This window comes from Prosopis cineraria, unplaced genomic scaffold, assembly GCF_029017545.1.
Source record: "Prosopis cineraria cultivar Desert tree isolate PC_DT_omini unplaced genomic scaffold, ASM2901754v1 PC7, whole genome shotgun sequence".
In the NCBI taxonomy this organism is placed as follows: Eukaryota; Viridiplantae; Streptophyta; class Magnoliopsida; order Fabales; family Fabaceae; genus Prosopis; species Prosopis cineraria.
Genome location: NW_026555338.1, coordinates 33,167,736 through 33,189,927, shown reverse-complemented (window position 1 = coordinate 33,189,927; position 22,192 = coordinate 33,167,736). Strand labels below are relative to the sequence as shown.

The 22,192-nt window shown below is 30.9% G+C and overlaps 3 protein-coding genes across 6 annotated transcripts; 2 read left to right on the top strand and 1 right to left on the bottom strand.

The window, feature by feature from the left end:
- The first annotated feature begins 1,148 nt into the window (after positions 1 to 1,148).
- Positions 1,149 to 4,574, top strand: LOC129315871 (uncharacterized). Its single transcript, XM_054960000.1, has 8 exons — positions 1,149 to 1,361; positions 1,929 to 1,966; positions 2,442 to 2,501; positions 2,597 to 2,680; positions 2,759 to 2,793; positions 3,715 to 3,800; positions 4,098 to 4,163; positions 4,249 to 4,574. Exons 1-8 carry the CDS (start codon positions 1,295 to 1,297, stop codon positions 4,281 to 4,283), a joined length of 471 nt encoding a protein of 156 aa, XP_054815975.1. The 5' UTR covers positions 1,149 to 1,294; the 3' UTR covers positions 4,284 to 4,574.
- Positions 4,575 to 8,356: 3,782 nt separating this feature from the next.
- Positions 8,357 to 12,518, top strand: LOC129315486 (probable E3 ubiquitin-protein ligase ZFP1). Of its 4 annotated transcripts, XM_054959204.1 has the most exons (7): positions 8,357 to 8,547; positions 8,770 to 8,843; positions 9,570 to 10,326; positions 11,120 to 11,514; positions 11,636 to 11,722; positions 11,826 to 11,990; positions 12,120 to 12,518. In XM_054959204.1, exons 3-7 carry the CDS (start codon positions 9,576 to 9,578, stop codon positions 12,267 to 12,269), a joined length of 1,548 nt encoding a protein of 515 aa, XP_054815179.1. In that variant the 5' UTR covers positions 8,357 to 8,547; positions 8,770 to 8,843; positions 9,570 to 9,575; the 3' UTR covers positions 12,270 to 12,518. The 4 variants fall into 4 exon arrangements, with proteins under 4 accessions (XP_054815179.1, XP_054815180.1, XP_054815177.1 ...); XM_054959205.1 differs by lacking the exon at positions 8,770 to 8,843 and having other exon boundaries at positions 9,474 to 10,326; positions 11,159 to 11,514; XM_054959202.1 differs by lacking the exon at positions 8,770 to 8,843 and having other exon boundaries at positions 9,474 to 10,326.
- A 759-nt stretch (positions 12,519 to 13,277) lies between these two features.
- On the bottom strand, positions 13,278 to 15,242 carry LOC129315487 (ras-related protein RABA1f). The gene is made up of 2 exons (XM_054959206.1): positions 14,824 to 15,242; positions 13,278 to 13,929 (listed from the first exon to the last, which is right to left on the bottom strand). Exons 1-2 carry the CDS (start codon positions 15,042 to 15,044, stop codon positions 13,494 to 13,496), a joined length of 657 nt encoding a protein of 218 aa, XP_054815181.1. The 5' UTR covers positions 15,045 to 15,242; the 3' UTR covers positions 13,278 to 13,493.
- Between the last annotated feature and the right edge of the window lie 6,950 nt (positions 15,243 to 22,192).

Genomic DNA, 22,192 nt, shown 5'->3' with positions numbered 1-22,192 from the left:
TCTCATCTTATTTAGAAAAATAAAAAATATAGAGGAAAAAAAAAGAAAAGCAGATAATATAATGATAATAATATTCTTATAACAAAATATATCAAGTCTCACATACTTGTTTTTATAAAAATAAATTAAAGGAAAAGGTTATATTAAAATTAACTTTATGAAAAATATCCTTGTGTGTTATTATATTTCAAAACCAAATAAATTATTTAAAATAAATTATTTTTCTGTTTAAAATTTTAAAAGATGATAATTAGTTAAACTTAAATATAAGCAATTCATACATAGCCGAGATGTAGGTGAGATCGTGGCAAAGTCAAAGAAAAAATGAAGAGCTCAAGGGTAAAGATAAAGAGGTGGTTCTGCATGAAATATGGAAGAAAAAGTTGGGGAGAAAAGGGCACCGATGGAACAATAAATTTCATCTCAAAATCCCTTCATTTTTTTCTTACTTGCCTTTCCTCATCCAAACAATTTTTTTTTTTATTTTTCTCTCACATTTTTTCTCCTCCCATATTTTCTTCTCAACCAAACAAAACATTAAAGTAACAACAATCAACAAATGAAAATATTAATGGCATGACAAAATTGTTCTTTTTTTAAAGCTTCAGGAAAAATTATTTTAAAAAAATTATGATATTAGGTCCCCTTCAAAAAAAAATTTAAGACATTTTTTTCTTTAATCATTTTAAAATTAAACTTGTATTTTTTATTTTTTTTAAATGACAACTAACATATTGAAGAACTTGATTTATATTTCTAAATATCTATAATAAAAAAGTGTTTCCACGTGAAAACGAGTTGATGGAAATTATCACAATTTGAATTTTTTTACAATAAAATAAAAAATAAGATTTTTAAAAATAAAAATTTAATCAATAATACAGAATTTCTAAAGTATGCTTCAGCCATTTTAATTAATATCATAATCATATGTATTAATTTATTCAGAGATTAGCTATTATTTGCGACAATTTCATGATATTTTTAATATTAAAATGTATTTATTTAAATATCATAACATCAATATTCAAATAATATAGGAGTGTAATACAAAACCTGAAAAAAAAAAGCATTATTTATTCATTTATACCACGAACAATTCATAAAAAAATATCTCCCTTTTCTGATTTTATTTTCCCGGAACCTGATACTCGCGCGTGGCCACGAAGCAGAGTCCCTGTAAGGAATTGATACGAAAAAAAATCAGAGAGGACCTTCAAATTCTAAGCCGCTTGGGAAGCAAAGCGATCCTCTTCCTCCTCCTCCCATTCTGTGTAATTCTCTTCATCTGAAAATGGGAAGAGGAAAGTTCAAGGGCAAGCCCACTGGTCACCGCAACTTCTCTTCCCCGGATGATATAGGTACTCTTTATTTATTTTTTTATCCTCTCAGTATGTCTCATTAACTCTCCAATTTTGATTGCACTTGATTGGCTTAGATCTATAAATTTCTTATTATAGAAATTGATCAGTTTGACATGACTTTTTTTGTATAGATTTTTTATGAGTCAATAACAGTTCACAGTTGCCCTCTCCATTATTCAATGAAATAGGAATTATCAGTAATATGGTTCCTATATCAATCTAAAAATTGATATTTTAAGGTGTAATTGAACAAGAAGAACAGCTGATTAACAGGGTACGAAACAAATTTTCCTACTTGAGCGAACTTCTTCGTCAACTATGTAATAAGTCTATGATTTTGTGGTTGGCATGACAAGGAATTTAATCGAGCTTTTTGGCACATGGCAATATTGTAGAAACCTCTCTATGCTTTTCTGAGTGATTTCTGTTTATTCTTTTTGTTTCGAGGCTTTATTCTTCTATTGTATGCTCATGTGCTCTAGGCTCTGGCCTTGTTAAATGATGAACTATTGCTAATATTTTTTTTATTTTTTTATTTTCTTTTTATGATTCAAATGGATGAAGCTGCCGGTACCTCTGCACGGCCTCGTACTTTCAAACGGGTATTTTTTCACAACTTAAAGTTTATTTTGCTTGATTATTTTCCTTAATTGCTCGTGATCTTGTGCGTTGCTGGTTCTTAGGAATTTGAACATTTTTTGCACTAATATTTGAATATTTCATTATCAAATACTGATCAATCTCCAATGACATTGAATCCAGTTATGTAGTCATTTCCCTTGTGTTTTGTTCTTCTGCATGTTCAATAATCAGCATAGAGGTTGTAGTTGTTGAGTGCTTCACTTAGTAGCTATAATCTCTTATGCTCCTTTTTGTTAATGGACATCTGTTGGTCTATTTCTTTTTGTTTGTTTCGTGATCCCCCTCCCTGAAAGGTCTATTCATGGATACTGTTAATAGCAGCCTAGTGGAAGTAGTGGAAGTAGAGGAATATATGGACCTTCAGCTTGTTCGTTGTGTATATGGGTTTGTCTTTTCTTCGTGTAGCATGAAATTACAATTACCTGTGCATGTTAGGCAGAGGCAGTAGAAGAAGTAGAAGAATCAGAGGGCGAGGAGGTGGAGGAAGAACCTGAGGTATGTGTTCATCATTGCTTTATTTCTTCCTCCTGGTTCTAGTAACTTTTGGTTCACTTACATTTCTCTTTGGGCTGTCTTACATCTATGAGCAGAGGCGCAAAGGCACTGAGGGACTTATTGAGATTGAAAATCCTAATTTAGCAAAAGTGAAGAACGTGAAGGCCAAAGATGTTGATGTGAGTCTCAATTTCAGGCTTCTTCTTGATGGTATCTTTTGGTGACTAAAATTTGTTTTGATTCCACATTTGTTGCAGGCGGAGAGGAAAACTGAACTCTCAAGGCGAGAAAGGTAAGCTTAAAAAAAAAAAATTCTTCGGTTCATACAACATAACTGCCTAGTCACTTACTTTTTGTTGACCATGCTTCTGTATGGCTACTGAATGAGTTAAAATTAAATTTCTATTCTGTCTTAAAAATGCTTACTTTTTAATGACTGAGTTATGAATTAATTTGGCACATTCTTGTCAGTCAGCAGTAGCTTTTTTTATTTTTTTTATTTTTCGAAGCCATAGTTGCTTTCCAAAAGAACCCTAGAGAATTTTCTCTATGAGATATGTTTTGCTTAAGATGTTTCACACTAAGGTATACTTTTAATCTTTTAATTTTATATAAAATTTTAATTTAGTCCCTTAATTTTATAAAATATATTTTTAGTCCCTTGCTCCTAACATTGCTAGTTTTAAATAATTATTTTTTATATCAATTATTATCATTTAAAAAAATAAATTTAATAAGTCAACATTTAAGAATATCTTTCAATATTTAAAAGTTTAATATAGTAAATTTGTGTGATGAGACTAAAAGTATTAAGAGTTAAAAGACTAAAAATGTACTTTATAAAATCAAGGGATTGAAATAAAATCTTATATAAAATTAATGAATTAGAAGCATACTTTAGCCATATATTTTACAGAAACAATTGGACAACCAGTAAAATATACATCGTTAACTGCCAAGCATAATTCATAACCTTTTTATTGGGTAATGAATTTTTTTTTTTTTTGGCTTTCACTTTACTTGTAAAATAAATTCTTCTTATACTTTCCCCAAAATTGATAATTTTTTCCATTTGTAATGATTAGATCATATGAGTTAGTCATCTACAAATTATCAAATCAATTAAGATGATATATTTTCATGAAAAATATGGTTCTTAATTTTTTCGCATTGACCTTTGCATTTGGACTTGTTCTCACACAGTTGTTTACAGGGAGGAAATAGAGAAGCAAAAGGCTCATGAGCGATATATGAGACTCCAGGAGCAAGGGAAAACAGACCAAGCAAGAAAGGATTTAGGTAATTCTTTGGTTGTTTGCAAAACTTACCCTCTGTAAATATTATGTTCCTCTTTCATGAATTATTGACCATGCGCGTCAAAATTCTGGCAAATCCTAGTCCTCTTTTGATTTTGCAAATTGGTTGAGCGGCCTTCTTTCTAGCGCAGTTTGGTGGGGCTATGGAGTATGGTCTTCAACCTCTATTCACATTCATCTTTCATTGTTAAGCTTACCATCATCAATCATCTTTTTGTCTTACCTTTGTAAAGCAGATTAACTTGCAGCTCTCCATTGTCTCACCATTTCCTTTTTGCAGAACGACTAGCAATTATACGACAACAGAGGGCGCAGGCAGCAAAAAAGCGTGAAGAGGAGAAGGCTGGTAAAATTCCTTTCCCCTAATCTGCTTTTTTCTCAACCAGATAAAAAATACAGAATCCAACAAAGTAACCGTTAATTTTTTACAGCCCGAGGACAGAAGAAGGCAGAGGCACGCAAATGAGGAGATCTGAGGGAGAATTCTAACAACATACTCTCACTAATTAGTTAAAACAAAGTTCCCATTGCGAGTTGATATTGCTTTTGTGCTCTAATGAGGATTTCACAGGTATATCATGTAAAAGATATTACGTCCTGGGAACCAAGAATTCTAAGTATTAAAATGTTTCTGTAAGAAAGGGGGAAAGCTGATCTGGAGATGTCGTGCGTGTATGGAAACCAGTATTTAAATATTACACATGGGATACAAGGTTTTACGAATTGATGAGTTTATGCAAGGAATATGCTTATTGAAGTTCTACGTCCCTCGATCATCTTAACTTTTGCATCATTCACGTGTTTTCTTTTGGCTGTGAATTTTTATCAGTACCTTTCAGCAGCCATGAGTAAACAAATGTGCAATAGAATGTGAATGTGAGAGTGAGACCTACGGTTAGATTCATTGACCGTGTCAAATCACTGTTATGTGGCGTAGTTTATGAGTCAAGTTTCGGATTATGGAACGGGTAGCCTTATAATTTTCTCAAAGGCAGCGCATAACTTGATGGGTTTGTAGTTTAACAGTGAGAATCTTGTCCGAACCTTCTGTTCTGGGGAAGCAAATTATTAGTTTAAACAAAGCAGACAACTTCGTCTGGGCAGCTCACTACGGAAATTGATTGCTTCAAAGGAAAATTGGTGATGGAGCCTTGATGCAAGTAGTCATTGTTTACGACGCACGTTTGGATTACGCTCTAACCCGCGAATGATGGTAAATCATACGACATGTAAAATGTTAACAAGATAAGGTGTTTTAAAACTTGTGGAAAAAGTTTGATCGAGAGTTTGTGTTGGTTTAATTGTCAAGCTAAGAACAAGAATGTCATCAAGACTACTATAATCATATACTCCGTCCACTTTTATATATAAAAGGTATTTTAAATTTTTTTATTTTTAAATACAAAATATTGTTAATATATTTTTTAGTCAATGAATCATTATAGCTTTATTAAATTAAAAAAACAAAATGATAAATACTCTTATTAATTTATTTTAAAAGAAGATGTTCATTTTTTATGTAAAATAATTAAGGATAAAATTAAAACATTAATGTACTTTTAATTAGATAACTAAATTTTATAAATTTATATAATTTGATTAAAAATATTTTATATATAAAGATGGGGAAGTAATTCAGGCTTTAGTTTTTTTGCTAGAGTTCTACAATAAAGTTGTCAATTTGACGATTTGGGTGGAGATTTTTTTTTTTGGGGTAAAAGGTCAATTTCATTGGTAACAAAAAAAAAATGTTACACCCCCTAATCAACGAGAAGAAGGAAAAAAAGAAAGTAATAAAACCAAGATATAACCTATAAAAACATAAGAACAGAAAGATACAAAATTTCATGGTGCCAGGGCTGCTTGGGGATAATTATTCTTATAAGAAATAAAATAATCAAATCATAATTTGGGAAAAAATTTTGGAATATATTCTACATATGATATAAAAAATGCTAAAATCCATAGTATAATTTTTTAATTGAGTGTGGGAATCATCCAAATACAGATACGCTGGATTCATCCCATTATGTCATTACTACTTTTTTAATTTAATATAAATTCGAAATCGCCGAATATGGTATTCTATTTTTCCAGGGGACAATATTACAATATTCCATTTATTTATCCATTTTGTAGCATCGTTGAGCACGCAGCTTAGATCATCACAATAGCCATGTGTTCAGGCAAAAGAGAGAGAAAGCACGTGGTGTGCTCTGGGATGGAAAAGAGGATAGGGATATGGATTGATTTTTTTATTTAAACAAATAAAAACAAAAAAAATATAATTCAGTAATTTAATAATATTGTCGTATATATATTTTATATACAGTTCTCCGTAAAAATTACAGGAAAAGTTGTGCTATTTAATACCGCTAAGATTCATATTAAATTTTATACGAAATTCCAGACACAATTTGGTTATCTGAAAACAACTTCTCATTTTTCTTATTAATCATGAAACAGTTTTTTAAAAGACATAGCAACCGTGTTTAAAACAAAATAAGACTAATTTTTTTAAAATCAACTCAAGCAATAAAGATAAAATAAAGTACGAGTGGGTGCGGGCCGGTGGTGATTGAGAGGTGAAAAGAACATTTTTATTAAAAAACGAAAAATAAAATACGTTTCTCCCATGCTTCATCCGTCACTCCTCACTTTTTCGTTGCTATGAGAGGGGGGCCCATTTGAAAATGTCATATCAACTTTGTATTTTTACGGGAAAAAAAAAGGGAATATACTTTTGCACTTGTGCCTTACCTTTTTTTTTTCCCCACCTTTTTTTGATAAATTTAAACATTAAGTTCTAATAAGAAAAGAAGTTCTCTAAACATACGTTTTATTTTTATTTCTAATGCTTAAATTCAAAAGATATTGAGTTCATCATTACTCGATAAAACCTTTGTTGCTGTTTATACTACCAAAAAAAAAAACCCTCTGTTGTTTTTAATTAAGTATTTTAACCACTATTTATTTCCCCTTCCTCAAGAAAAGCTATCATTTAAAAAATATCAAATGCAGGACAAAAATGAAAACTCTTTGTTCCCAACAAAAAAAAAAATTCCATACTAAATAGCTGGCTGAGATGATTGACATTGTAAATAAATTAAAAGTGATAAAACTAAATTGAGAAAAAAATGAGTAAATTACTTTTTTATTTTTAAAATGAAGGGATGACGAAGTATTGTGGAGAAAGAGATTAAATTAAAGTTATTAAATAAGTTGAAACTTGAAAGTCGGTGTATATTAATCACGGCCAGGGCACTAGATGCATGATTGGATTGTCAACCTAAAATACCTAATCTCAACCTTTTCTTTTATTAAATTATCTTCAAAGAGGATGAGGAAACAATTCCTATATAATATATTCTATCTCTTGATATTAAAATAAATAAATAAATAGTATTCTCACTTATGTCTATCTTTTCTATTAAAAAACACGTTCATGGTATATTGAGCTGAATTTGGCTTTTTCCCTTTTTTATAGTTAGTGTTTGTTTGATTTTAAACTGAAAATTGCTGAAACCAAACACATATTTCCGATGATAGCCATTGACTTTAATATGGGTTTAACTATGATAAACCTTTACTTAAATAAATATATAATATAAAATTCATATCAATGATATTATATTGTATTATTATTCAAAAACTATACAAAACACCTACCCAATTCCATTCTAATATAAATTAAAACTTAAATTAGGAAGTTTGTAAGGCTAACCTCCTGAAATTTATTTGTGTGTGTACGTGTTTTTTTTTTTAATTCACGTCTTATTCAAGTTTCTTATATAAGATGAATTTTTTAATTTTACTTCTTCCTTATTCGTTGGCTGGATTAACTAATTGATATGATTAAAAAATGCAAGTAAAATTAAAAGAATAAGAAAAAATTAATCTCCTTGAAAAGCTCAGATTCCTAATTATTGACAGAATGGCCATCACTTACCTTGTATGTCAAGTAATTTTTCTTTGAAGGGAATCTTCTTTTTTCCTAATTCTGGATTTTTTTTTGCCAGAAAATGCACAAAATAGTTATGTAGTTAGTTTTACATATTTAGCATAATTTTATGTATATTTTAAAATATTAATAAAAATTTTATTATAATATAAATAATTGATAAAATATTTCTCTTTCCGTTTAAAAATATAATATATTTTTAATCAAACTTCATTTTAATAAAGTAATTACCTATTTTTAAAATAATTATGTTTTTAATATTTATTCTTATTAAACAACCTACAATAAATATAAAGTTATTATTAATAAAAACACTTTAAAAAAAATAATGATTGTATCTTGAAAGATTAAAAATATTTTTTTAACATTTAATTTTTTAAAAAATATTTTATATTTTTAAATAAAAAGAATATACAATCTTCAATTGATCAGAAGCCATTATCATAATTACATAAAACTAACAAAGATGCATTTTTTTCTTAAGATTTAAAAAGGGGTAAAAAGAAAATCCTGATCCTGAGATTTAAAAGGAAAATCCTAATCCTAAAGAGAAGGAAATAGGAAACCACGAGATATATTTTACTAATTTGACAGACGAGAATTGCTCACGAAAGCACGATCCTCTCTCGTTCTCTCCTCCCTTCCCCGCGCTCTTTCTCTTGCTCTCCATCTCTCTCTCTCTCTCTTTCTCTCCTTTCTGGGAAATTTGTCTCCTTGGCTTCTTCGATCGCGGATTGTGATCATCTCTACCTTTCGGTTTCCTTCTACGGTAATTTGGTCCATGCCCATTCGTTTTTCCCCTAGTTTTTTTTCCCTGTAAATTTTCGTGCTTTTTTGGTCTATTTAGGGCTATAAAATTGATGTTTTGATCATCGGATGCAAGCAAAGAACTTGCATTCCTGGTTTATGGTGGCATTCACTGTAGCCGATTTCAATTGATGATATCTTTCTTCGAACCCGGTGATCATATTTTTTGTTTTCTTTTCGCCAGAATCGATTTCCCGGACGCTGTAAATTATACTGATCTTTGAAAATCGGAAGTTTCAAGCTTTGCATGTTTAGAAGGTGTGGTTATTTAACTTTGTTTTAGCATGTATTGGGCTGGGGAGGGGCGGAGGTTCAATTGGGGATGATCTAGTTGAATACTTTACTTTTAAGGTTTGGGCATTTCTTGTTGGGTACTGTATTCCCCTCCCCTCTTTTCCCCCTTGGTGTATGCGAGTTAATTTTTCTAAGGAGCCGCATGTCTTTCCAGAAAAAAATATATTTTTTCTATGTACTCGGAATATAGAATTTTTTGGGGCATTGTAAGATGAATTATCTGGTTATCGCCCTTCAATTTGATCTTGAAGAAATCCATTGTGATGTTCATTAGATATTATAATATAATGTTCCTTTGTCAGTTTAGGGTGAATAGTTTCTAATATAGTGGGATTTAGGATTCTTTTTCGAATTGTGATTAATTGTGATCCTGTCATTTATTTTCATGAGAGTATCCTTGTGTAGGTCGAGAAGTACCTGACCTGCAACAAAATGTCATTACCTTATGTTTTAGTGTTCTCAGCTTCCATTTTCAAAAGTGGTTGGAGGAAATAGGAATGCAATTATTATTGATTTTTAAAATTACATTTAATTTAAGATATAACCTCATTCTTTTATCAATATATTTAACGAAAGATGAACATATTGTTGCAGCTTTGAAACAAGTGAAAATGAAAAACTGCTGATAGTTTCTTTATTAGTTGTCCGGATGGTTCAGTTTTGATTGATTCACCTTATATGAAAATTCAGTGTCAGATGACTGATTTGGAAATGGATCGACAAAGGCAAGATTATTATCATTCTGAACCCTGTCTCATTCTAAGGGGCCCCAACATCTCACAGCCAAATATCCACACGGTGGTGGCGGCTTCAGGAAACACAAGTAATATTGATTCCCACTATTCGCTAGATGCTCATGAGAATGGTTTGATGTATGGGATGACACAGTTTAATGGGATTCATCATCAACCCAATTTTGATGCGCGTGCTGCAGCATCATCTGGCTTGTATTTTTCTGCAACCACTCCTCCCTCTGGTGCTGGTGTAGTACCCCAGCCCTTTAATTACCGAGCATCTGATCAATTGCCAGCTCCAGGAACATATGCTTTCTCTGGTATTTTCATGGATGATGCCAGAGGTCCATATAAACAAAAAATTACGGAGGGCATCAGGGGAAATTACCAACATTTTAATGCTGCTGCTAGTTCTTCGGTAGCTCCTCCAAACACAAGGCACTCTGATGGGGTTACTGCATCATTTTCCTTGCCTCAATTTAGAGGGAATCACATTCCATCACTTGTAGAAATTGGACCTCATGGTTGTTTATGGAGCAGATCTGGTGACTCAGTTTTGGTGCATGAACACAACCATTTGATTCGAGGAAACTATTTAGGCCAGCGCTTTCAACCAGCTCCACCTCCCTGGTTGGACCAGCAGTTGAATGGTACTAACAGTGAAGGACATAATATGGCCTGGAATCAGTCTCATTCAATGCCTTATTTGCAAGGTGATGATGATATTACTTTTCCTTTCCCTCCTTCTCTTTTGTTACTCAGATGTTCTCCTAGTGGAAACCAGAGTTTTTTTTTATTTTGTTTTTCAACCACGTTACAAATGTTAAGATTTATTTTTACTGCCAAAACATGTTCCCCATATCTGGAATTTGAAGTACAAAATGGGGGAGAATTCCTTGTAAGCGTTATAAAGCGGCCAAACCATGAGCAAATGAGTTACCCTCTCCTAACTTAAAAAACAGAAGGAAAAGTCTATCAACATCAAGTTATGGTGTTATAAGTTAATCCCTCTATCTCAAATTATAAGACAATGTGAGATAAAATTATGCATACCTATAAAGTTCGATGATGACACTTTACAAATTTATTTTTTCAAAATAAAAATATAAACTTCCAAAAATGCTCTTCATTTAGCATAACTTCAAATCTATAGCTTAATCATTATATTACAATGATCATTAATGAAATCTTATTTTTAATTTTTTTTATCAAATTAACTGATATTTTGGGACAATGAAATGCCCCAAAATTGTTTTTATAACTTGGGACAGAGGAAGTATATGAGTAAAATTTCCAAAGCTTTTTCCTTTTTAGCTTTCTGGACAGATTTTGTCCAATCTTAATTTTGAGGCATAGGTATGCATCAGAACATATTAGCTGAAGATAAAAGGGGGAGTTACCTTCCTTTTCCATTTTCCATCATTTTAAATGAAGTGTTAAGAATGAATGTGATGTCATGTCTGAATTCGGACTTTCTGACACTTCCCCCGTTCCATTATTATCCAGCAACTGTTAATGGAAGTTCATTGGAGAATGCAAATACAGGTATGCAGAGATATCATGATACAGCTAACAACAGAAGCAGCCTCAGGTTCGCTCATCAACCTCCAGTCAATCAGCAGCACCATAATTATCACCTTCCAACTCTGCCCATGCAAGGAGTGAGAGGTCACAATATCAACTTTCACCCTCCAGTTACTGCAACTACTTATAGGGGGGTTCCATCAAATTCTCCGCACAGTACTGTCATCCCAGTGCAGAATGGTTTTGGGCTGGGTGGTAGGCACGTTGACCTTGTGCCATCAGCAAGCCAATGGATACATCGTTCTCATAGAGGAGTCACACCTGATACATCTCTTAGACATCAAAATTCCCGTCCAATGAGTTTTCTTCATGTCGATGTGAGTTATGTAGCTCTCAGTACTATTTTTACTCTGTAATATGCTGTCATTGTTGTATCTATGAAGACTGAGGCTTACTTGAGACGTTGGTTTCATCATAAATCAATGTTAATGCATGTAGGATGTTGCTTTACTTGATGAAGTGGAAAATTTAATTGATCATCATCATGGTGATATGCGTTTGGACATAGAGGATATGTCTTATGAGGCAAGTGGACTAAATTCTGATCATGCTTTTTTATCATAATACTAAATTTTGAACTCGAGAAAATTTCTTTTTGTACTGATTGCTCATGGAATTTTGACCACAGGAGCTTCTTGCTTTGGGTGAGCGGATTGGCAATGTAAGCACAGGTTTATCAGAGGAAACTATTACAACGCAGTTGAAAACGAAAACTTTCGATTGCTCCGGCGCGGCTAATCTGAAGGAAGCAGCTTCTGAGGATGAGGAAAATGACTCTTGCATCATATGCCTGGTATTGAGCAACTTTATAACCAATAGTCAAGTCATTTAAGCACTGAATTTTCATTATCCAAACTTTATGGAATTAGTTTGTGTTCACAATGCCCTCAGTTAATCCCTGGATATGTGCGTATAATTTCAGGATGAATATAAGAAGCTAGATACAGTTGGAATTCTCGAGTGTGGGCATGAGTATCATGCTGATTGCTTGAAGAAATGGTTGCTGCTGAAGAACGTTTGCCCCATATGCAAGTCAGAGGCATTGATCACCCCTAGAACGAAGGGCGCATAAAATGAGTGTCGAAAATTTCTTTCCCCATCGTCCGTACAATCCTCTTGGATGATAAATAATTTTTGAACAAAAATGCAGATTTGTATATTTACATGCACATATATACTATAGACAGTCACACCTCCCAAACTCATTTATTTATTGGCACCAGAACATTGTATCTATCAAGTTGTACAGGCTTTGTTCTGTGTGACGAGTTAACAATTTGACATTGATTATCGATATATTATATAATTAGCTATTTTCTCATGTGGGTTGCTTAGTTAACATTTGATTTGAATCACCTTTCACGGTATCTATTAATTGTTTTTCTGTCCTCGATAAAATCCACCCAAGAATCTGGAAAGCCCGTTATTTCTCATTTTTTAAATGCACGAAATCTGAAGAGTCAGTTATTCATGACTCATTTGTAATGTGAAATGTTTGTTTTCATATTATATATAGATTTGTGTCAACCTCTTGATAATTGTCCCAGACTTGTTAACGTATTAACAGGTGGAAGAAGGGTTTTGAAGGGAGGAGGATGTGAGTTTTTAATAAATTTATTTATTTTTGATTGATTACAGATATAATTCTATTTGAAGCACAATCAAACATTAAATGTAAGCATTTTTTTTCATAAATGTAAGAAACAAATTAATCTGTCAACCACCAATTACTTCTTATTTGGTAGAAGGGTTTTGAAGGAAGGATGAGGTGGGTTTTTAATGATTTTTTTTTTCTCATTGAGCACATGTTCTATTTGAGACACAATTAAACACTTATGTTATAAATAACTAATTCATTTCATTAGACTCAATCCAATTATTTTAATAAATTTATTTTTACAAATATGAACAATGAGGTTATGAAATTTCATCCCCTTTTCTCGAAAACCCTCAAACGAAACAAGCCCTTAAATGTGTAATGGTCAACAAGAAATTTAAAATAGCTCATACTTGATAGATTTTTTCTACACTAGGGCAACAATTACAACAATAAAGCCTAAGAAAGTAAAGGGGAAAAATATAGAACAAGAGACCGAAAGATTGACCATTCAAAATCACATAAATGTCATATTTCTACCACTTAAACCTCCAATTATCTTCCAACGTGCAGCGAGGTCCGGTGGAAAAAAAATAAAAAAGAAACACGATCAGTATGCATCAAATTCAGCTATAATATTTTTGGTGGAAAATAAGGGCAACACAACCAATCTGACTTCTATGATTATTGTCGATCATTTTAAGATGAGCAGCAGCCACCTTTCTTAACATCTGAAACATCATCCTTGCCCCCAACATTTATGCTTTGTCCTTTGGGCAAATCTGCAGAACCATTCCCTGCTGCTTCTAGTGCTTTTCGACTAACCACACCATATATTTGGGTTAGCACTTCAGTGAACGCATTCTCAACATTCACAGATTCAAGGGCAGATGTCTCCATGAAGAAAGTATTTTCCTTTTCGGCAAATGATTTTGCATCTTCAGTGGAAACCGCTCGTAAGTGTCGTAGGTCTGCTTTGTTACCAACAAGCATGACTACAACATTAGAATCTGTATGATCTCTCAACTCCTTCAACCATCTCTCAACATTTTCGAAGGTAACATGTCGAGTGATATCGTAAACAAGCAAAGCACCAACAGCTCCTCTATAGTATGCACTTGTGATTGCACGATATCTGCAAGGGGAGAAAAAGAATTATGGTTAAGTTCAGCAGGGGGCTTCTCAAATTTTAACGAAGCTAACAAGTTTTGCCATTCAGATTGCAGGGTACGAATCATTGCAGAAATTCATAATGACTATAATATGTAGATTGATGAATAAATAACTATCAACAATGTCCATAAACAGTTATGGTCGACCAGATAATCATGATTGGAAGATTATGCATACATATCACTCTCGTTTACATCATATCAAGAACCTTTCCTCCCAAAAGGAACTATTCTATTCCAAAGTCTTAAGTTAATTAATCTTCAACACAAAACTCTCCTACCTTCTAGTGCCCAACCATATCTATCTTAACCCATCAATTTCGCAAGATAGATCGCTAGGCAAACCAAAGTGACATCCCTAGAACTGTTACTTTATCTTCTCTTGCAAATCACATAGTACCGCCAGCTTCTTTTTATATTTATTTTTGTTTTATGCTTTTTATTTTACTTTTTGCATACAAATCCACAATCTAGACGAGAAATTTGAAATAGATCTATTACCAATTATCTTATCACCAGTTCTAACGTTTTTCTTTTTTCTTTTTTCTTTTTTCTTTTTTTTACCTGATCACCAGTTCTAAGGTTAAACTATGCACGTGGAAGCAAATCTAAAGCTTCCATTTCACTTCCATAGATAATCATTTAAAAAAAAGAAGAAGAATGAATTTCGATTCATTATCAGTAACCGAGGCGAGAATATTTTAGAAGCGAACATTAATCAACTTCCTAATAATTTACAGTAAAGCAATCCAATTGGCTACCTTATCATCGTAACTAAAGCAAGGAGATCCATGACCTGAAATTCATTTCAGATTCATACATTTGGCCAAAAAAGAAGAAAGTAAGAAGCCAATAACCTTTCTTGGCCAGCAGTGTCCCAAATCTGGGCCTTGACCATCTTGTCGTCGACACTAATGCTCCGGGTGGCGAATTCAACCCCAATCGTGGATTTAGACTCGAGGCTGAACTCATTTCGAGTGAATCGAGAGAGAAGGTTAGATTTGCCAACACCGGAGTCTCCGATGAGAACCACTTTGAAGAGGTAGTCGTAGTCATCTTCGGTTCTGTAAGCGCCCATTATTTGAAGCTGGATCGGGTCGGATCAAGATTGCGAGATGCGAATGCGTCGGAAAAGAACACATACAAGAAGCGACGCTGACAAGAGAGAGAAGAAGAGGGAGGTGGAATTGGAGGAAATAGGGAAGAAGGAGGAGGAGGATTGAGGATGTGTTCCTTCTTTTTCAAGATGTGGGTGTTTTTGAATTTTAGACTCTGACTAGACTTGCTCCAAAAGATGTCTCCTCGATTCAAAATTTCAAATTTTATTCTCTCCCTGTTTTCGTTTATACACACACATGTATATTCTCTTTTTAAATTTTTTTGTTAGTAGATATCATAAATCCTAAATTATTACTTAAATAATATTTTAAATTCTACACTCTTAAAATGAATATAAACTCTTTTTAATTTGTAAATTTCAAACAAACTATCCTTATCTTTTATTTGTATAACATTGATTGTTATATAATTCGACTGACATGCTATGTATTAAAAGGAGATTAATGTTACATCAATTTTTGACTCGATTTTACAAAGTCAAAACTAATGATGGTTATATGTAAATTAACACAGTGAAAGATAATTTGTTACTCAAGTAATAATTTAAAATTTAGGATATTCATTTTAAAAATTTAAAATTTAAGATACTATTTGAATAATAGTTTAAGATCTAAGAACTTCATTAACCCCTTTTCTTTCTATTTTTTGTAATGCCCCCCTCTCTTTTGGTTATTAAAAAAAAAGTATGTACTTGTTTGAAACTATTTTTATTTTATTATTTTAAAAATATATTTTGTAGAACATGTTTTGAAAAAAATAAATATTTTTTTATTTTCCCTATTTTTTAGAAACAACAATCCCATAATATTAAAAAATATTTTTTTGTTTTTAAAAACAATATTTCATTTTTTGATTCTCAAAAATATTTTTTTTTCAAAACACATTATCAAACAATTTTTTTGTTTTGAAAAATAAAAAATTGTTTTCAAACCAGGTTGCTAAATAGGTTCTCTATTCCTCTTATATTTTAAAAAATGGTAGCTAGGTTTCAAAATTTTTAAAAAATAAATTATAAATATTAATTAAAAAAATTAAAATTTGGGAGTTATATTTCAAACTTAAATAGTTTATTTTTTAAATTTTTTGTCAATAACTAATAGTTATTAATATTTTGAGACTTAAATATTATTTTCTTAATTTCCTTTTTTGGCAGATTATCATTGAATGACCTTTAAAAAAAATTAATATCTGGCAAAGCTTCTAACAAATAATCATTAACAAGTAATAAGCGAAGTTCAATTTTTGTTAAGTATTCAATCTATTGAGATTCTTGTTAAATATTAAATTCATTCCTAAATCTTTCTTTGATGTTGGGGGAACTACACCCGGGAATGCTCCAGTAACACTTCTATTTTTTTTAATTGAAAATAATCAAAATATTAATATAATTCTTTTGGATTTGAACATTATAATGAATATAAAAAAATCAACCAAAATGTCAACCCAAGTCGGGATCTGTGTATGATAATCTTTGTTATCACAGTTATATTGTTAATATTTTTTAAAATTCGAAACCAAAAACGGCTAAAATCAGATGTGCATTTGAGTCCACTAAAGCAGATTATAAAGCGATTGGTGCTCTTTTCTATTGTCTGTTGCCTCATGACTGCAGTACACAGTCCACTAAATATAAATACATTTGCAGCTATTGCAATTTCCCACTTGCGAAATCGTTTTGCCAACTCTTCTATTTCTTTCTTAAAAAGGCATGGCCTGAACAACAATCTTTAAAAAAAAAAAAAACAAATCTGACAATTTTAGGAATTGAGATTGAGACGCTGATAATAATTTACTTCAATGTAGAGCAGTAAATATAGCAAACATCAATACCGAGCCTGGAATCAAGCTAGCAATGTCATGATCTGTAATTTTTCAAGAGATCAAGGTGGTTTAAAAAGTTCTAAAATCCGTTTGAAGACTTTTGATAATCTTAAAAAACCTAGGGTGTGCAAGAACATTTTAAAAAAATACATACTACTCTAACATGAATATCTTAATATGAATTCTATAAGCTCCAAGTAAATATCTAGATATTTATTATAAATATCTAGTGGATAAGTCTAGAGAATCAATAATGATAGTGGGATTAATTTAATCTTCGTCGTCAATTAAGAATGTAAAAATTTTATAAATTTAAGGGGAAGCTTATAAATACCTCACTTCTCCTCATTTGTAAACATTTTTGAGTTTCACTGTAGAGTTCTCAATTGATACAAGTCTCACATTTTCACAACTCTCCCAATCAATCCTTTTGCTCTCAAGATTTTTATTCCTCAACTTAACCAACAATTTCCCTTCTCAACAAATCAAGCTTGCTTAGCATCTTTCAGTCAAAAAAGATCTAAGTACTACGCAGGTTAAAAGACTAACCTTATGACAATAAACTTGTATAACTTCTTTTTGTTGAAGAGACCAAAATGCAATTAGCTTTGAAGACCTAATGTTAAAATGACACACCAATTAAGGTTGGGTTTAATGAAAAAGGTTAATTTCTTATAACATAATAAATTAAGATTTGAGTATCCATTGTAAGAGATGTTAACATTTAGTGCTTGACATTGCAATGAACATCTTTGCCTTTAATGATAGTATACATGTGGGGAAAATAAAGCTATCATGTCCTCCAAGTTTAAGAAAACTTCCTTTTAAAAGATCTAATGTTTTATTTATGGATGATGATTGATGATAACTATCAAAGAATATTTACATTATGAATTATATTTTGGAGGTTATTGTTGCCTTTTAGATACTTTATTAACATATTTTGTAGTTTATACATGTATTAATATAATTAAAATTTTAAATTTAAAAGGGCCAAAAAATTATACAGGCTTTCATGGCCAAACCCAAGCCTTGTTGACAACAGCCAGGCTTTAAGAAAAATGTTTTAGCATAAGAGCGCTTGTTGACTTGAATATTTAAAGAATGAACTTTTTAAGAGCTAGGATTACAAAAATCAAGCCGGCTTTTATTCACGCGCCTCTACTTCAATGTTAAAACACTACTAAGGTTGAAGCGGGTGGTACAGGATCATGTAAGGCTAATTAGCCTGTCTTCCCTTGGCAAAAGCAAACAAGCTTGTTTCCTCTATGTATTATGAACGCTGGTTTATAAAGACTTGAGTGCTTGGAATCACGTTTTTAAATATCGTTCATGCATGGGTGACAATTTGTCATTTACGAGCAACCATGGCTTGCCACCGCATACAAACAATGCCTTATGCCGCGATAGGTTAAGTTTTTGGCCATTGCTCATTGGACGCGTGCAAGTATGGTTGTAAGATATTCCCTCCGTTTCTGTTTCTATTTATAAGATAAATTATTATTATTTACTTATTTTTTAATGAAAAATTATATATTTTAATGAGTATTCATTATATATTTTCTAAATCACCCCTCATAATTTACACTAATAAAAAATAATTAATGCATGCTTATGTTGATTAATACAGGGCATTTTAGTTAATTTTTTATTTTCAAACATAATTATTATGATTAATTAATTTTCTTAAACTATATGATACAATTTTTTTATTTTATATATAGAAACGAAGGAAGTATAATCTTTCTGATTTTTTTTTACAAGTCACTTTTAACTAATTTATCAAAATTAGAATAAGTCAGTTAAAATAATAAAATTATCTTAAAAACAAATTACTTTTCAATTCTGCCCCTAAATTATTTTTGTCTTAAAAACAATTCACCAAAGTTAAGTTTGCCTTCAAAAAGATTGATTTAATACGTAGGGAGAGTTTTCTTTAAAATTAAAATATTACATTTCTTTTTAAAATTTGACAGAAAATATTTTTAAAATTATATATTAAAAGAGAGAAAGTGACTCATATGGAGAATTTATTTTTTTTTTAAATGTGATTAACAAATAATCAAATACAACCGGGGAAGATATATCATAAAGAGGGTTTGGTTTTATCGATCTTGCATTAGAAAAGTAGACATGCGACAATGGCGCAAAGAATGAACGCATAGGTAGATTGACGCGGCTGCATAGACGTGAGTTCAAAGCAATAAAGATTCATTAAATTCATGGACACCAAGGCCGATAGGTCACGCGCCACTTGATGAGTTATTACAAGAAGAACCAGCAAAGCGTTTTTAGGTGCCCCGTCAATATTTGTTGGACTCCGACTATTTCATGGCATCAAGAAAATAAAATGCTCTCAAGTCTCATCAGCTTTACTCTATCGGTTATTACTCATTCCCTTTCGTTAATCTGTTTCATGCAAAATTTTGAATTCTGTATGTAGTGCTCATTGTTTCTCATATGTAAAGTTATGCTTTAGTATATTTATATAAAACTTTTCTTTATTTTAACCCTTAGCAAGTGTTATTTTTTTGTATGTTTAATATCGCTAAAAAATATAAAAATTATAATAAACAATCATTCATTAATATCCAATATTTTCCCCTTTTTATGACTTTTATTTTTATTTTTATTTTTTTGTAATCATATTTTTACTATGCTTTAAAAAATTGAAACATGCTTATCATCACTATTGACTTCCGGAAAGATATTTTTTAAATTATATTGTTATAATATCATATTATTTAAAATTAGCTGGTACACAATACAATCTGAAATAAAAATAAAATGTTTATATTTTAAAGTAAATAAATTGTAAACAATAATAAATTGGCATTATAAATACATATTAAATGACTTTTATTTTTAGAATAATGATGATCAAGTTTCAAAAGGATAAATTTGCTTGTTAGGCTAATTTCTTTATTTCTTTTTCTTTCTGAATAAAACTGGAAATCCATTAAATAAACTGAAAAGGTACAAAAAGACCTAAAACTAGCAACAGAGCAAAAATAGCAAAACCAAAAACTATCCTCTTTCACCGTCCTGCACTTACCAATTTATAAATGAATGATAATCAAAGAGATAAAAATAAGGCTCCATAAAATGTAGGGCTGTGCAAAAATTTTTCAATCTTATTTGATCTAATCAATCCAAGATGGTCTCAATTTTATTTGATTTATATAGACACTGGTCCTTCAGGATCAAAAAAAATTAAAAAGATCAGACCATTTCTTCGAGTTGGACTGGACAAGATGCTAGGCATTCAGATCACTTAGTTCAGTCCAGTCCTATTAATTTTTTATTATAATTATAATTAATTTATTTTTGACAAATGTTTAAACTGTAATTAATGCTAAGGAAATGATTGTATGAAGATTTGTTGAGTTTCTTTTTAAATTGTTGTTGTAATGCAGTATTGTTGAATTTTGTTGAGTGCTGTTTTTGTTAAAGTTATAAATTTAAATTATTTAAACTATAATAAAAATATTTTTTTCTTATTGTTGAAAATTATTATGGATTTATTATTATTATATGTGTTTTTATTATTTTAATTGAGTTTATTATGTTGAAATGGATTATTGCCTTTCTTAGGAAAAAAAACTAAGTGAGTATTAAACTGACAGGACTAGTCTCCCAATACTATAAATCAAGTCCAGTCCTATTAATTTTTAAATTATTATTAAATAAGACTGAATTACAGGTTATCTAATTCAATTTTTTTTACAAAAGAAATCGAGCTTTGAATTAGGATAAAGTTCAGCGTCATCTTATCTTTTATACAGTCCTAATAGAGCGGGTGTATCTAAGCAGAAAAGTTCTGCCCCTCAACTATGTCCTTAAAAGGATCAGCCAATTTTGTTGGGCATGGCGAGCCTAGAAAGAAGGGTATGAGAAGGCCAATGACAACGACCTCCATACGTGGCATCCCTATCTTGCTGACCTGCTTCATTGGTCCCGTTTTGCCGGACTCGATCCCATTTTGCCGTCCATACCCCGTTTCTTGTTTACAAGTTAGGAATTTCTAGTTTTTGGTATTTTAGAGTTTTACCTTTTATTTGAATTAAGGGGGAAAAAAAGAAACATTAAAAAAAAACTCTTAAAAAATAATAAAAATTGTATTATTTTTAAAAATTTCTTATCTTAATTTTCTTTCCTCCCTATTTTTTTCATACTCTTCTCCCTATTTAAATTAAACTTTAGTCTTGTTTGGATTAAATATGAAACATCACTCAAATAGGTTATAAGTTTAGTTGAGCTATGTAATTGAAACGTCAAACCCAATATAAACAAAAGGAACTGGCTCCAAAACTCAACAAGGCCCACAATAAGTAAACATGTTAAAATCCCGTCAACTGTAAATATTAGACCGTTGGCACGAAAACACGATCCTAAATAATACTAAAATCTACGCCCAAATAGTTTGGAGAAACGGGCTGAGTATTGAAATGGAGAGATCATGCCATAAGTTTCGCGAGATTTCTGATTCTTTGGCAGAACGTGCTAAGTCCAAAAAAAAAAAAAGTTTCTGCTATTCGACACTATAAATAGAAATAAAAAAAAAACAGAGAAGGCTAATCAACACTCTATCAAGACTTACACATTTTTACATTTGTTAGCCCTTTTTACTTTTTAGCTTTTAGTCTGTAATCTTTAACTCTTTAATAAAATCATATATTTATTTTATTAAAGCCTTGTATCTTTTTACATCTGAGCGAGTTGTAGTAAGGAAACTCGAGACTTTTTTTATTATCTATTGAGATTCAGCGTCTTTGACACGTTTGTTATTTATTATTCAATCACGAACAAATCTTTAATCAAAATTCTTGCCATTTTTATTTAATTTAAAAAAAATTCATTCTTAAAATTCCGGCTAATGACCCTTTGAATTAGTAGCGCCATTTGTGTCCTTATAGTAGTAAAAAGTGGACGTAGTTAATTAGGAGATTTAAAAAAAGAGAGTAAAAACTAGAATTAAAAGTCATTTTTATCACTCAAATTTTATTCAAAAAATCAGTAGGCATTCTCAACTTAAATAAAAGTTAATTACTCCTTTCATTTTCATATATAAAGAAAAAAACTGTATCACATAATTTAAAAAAGGTAGTTAATAATAATAATTATGTCTATAAATAAAGAAATTGAATTAAAATGCCCTATGTTAATCAACATAAGTATGTATAAATTTTTTTTCATTAACGTAATTTATGAGGGATAATTTAAAAAATATATAATAAATACTTATTAAATATATGATTTTACTTATATAAAAAATAAGTAAAAAAT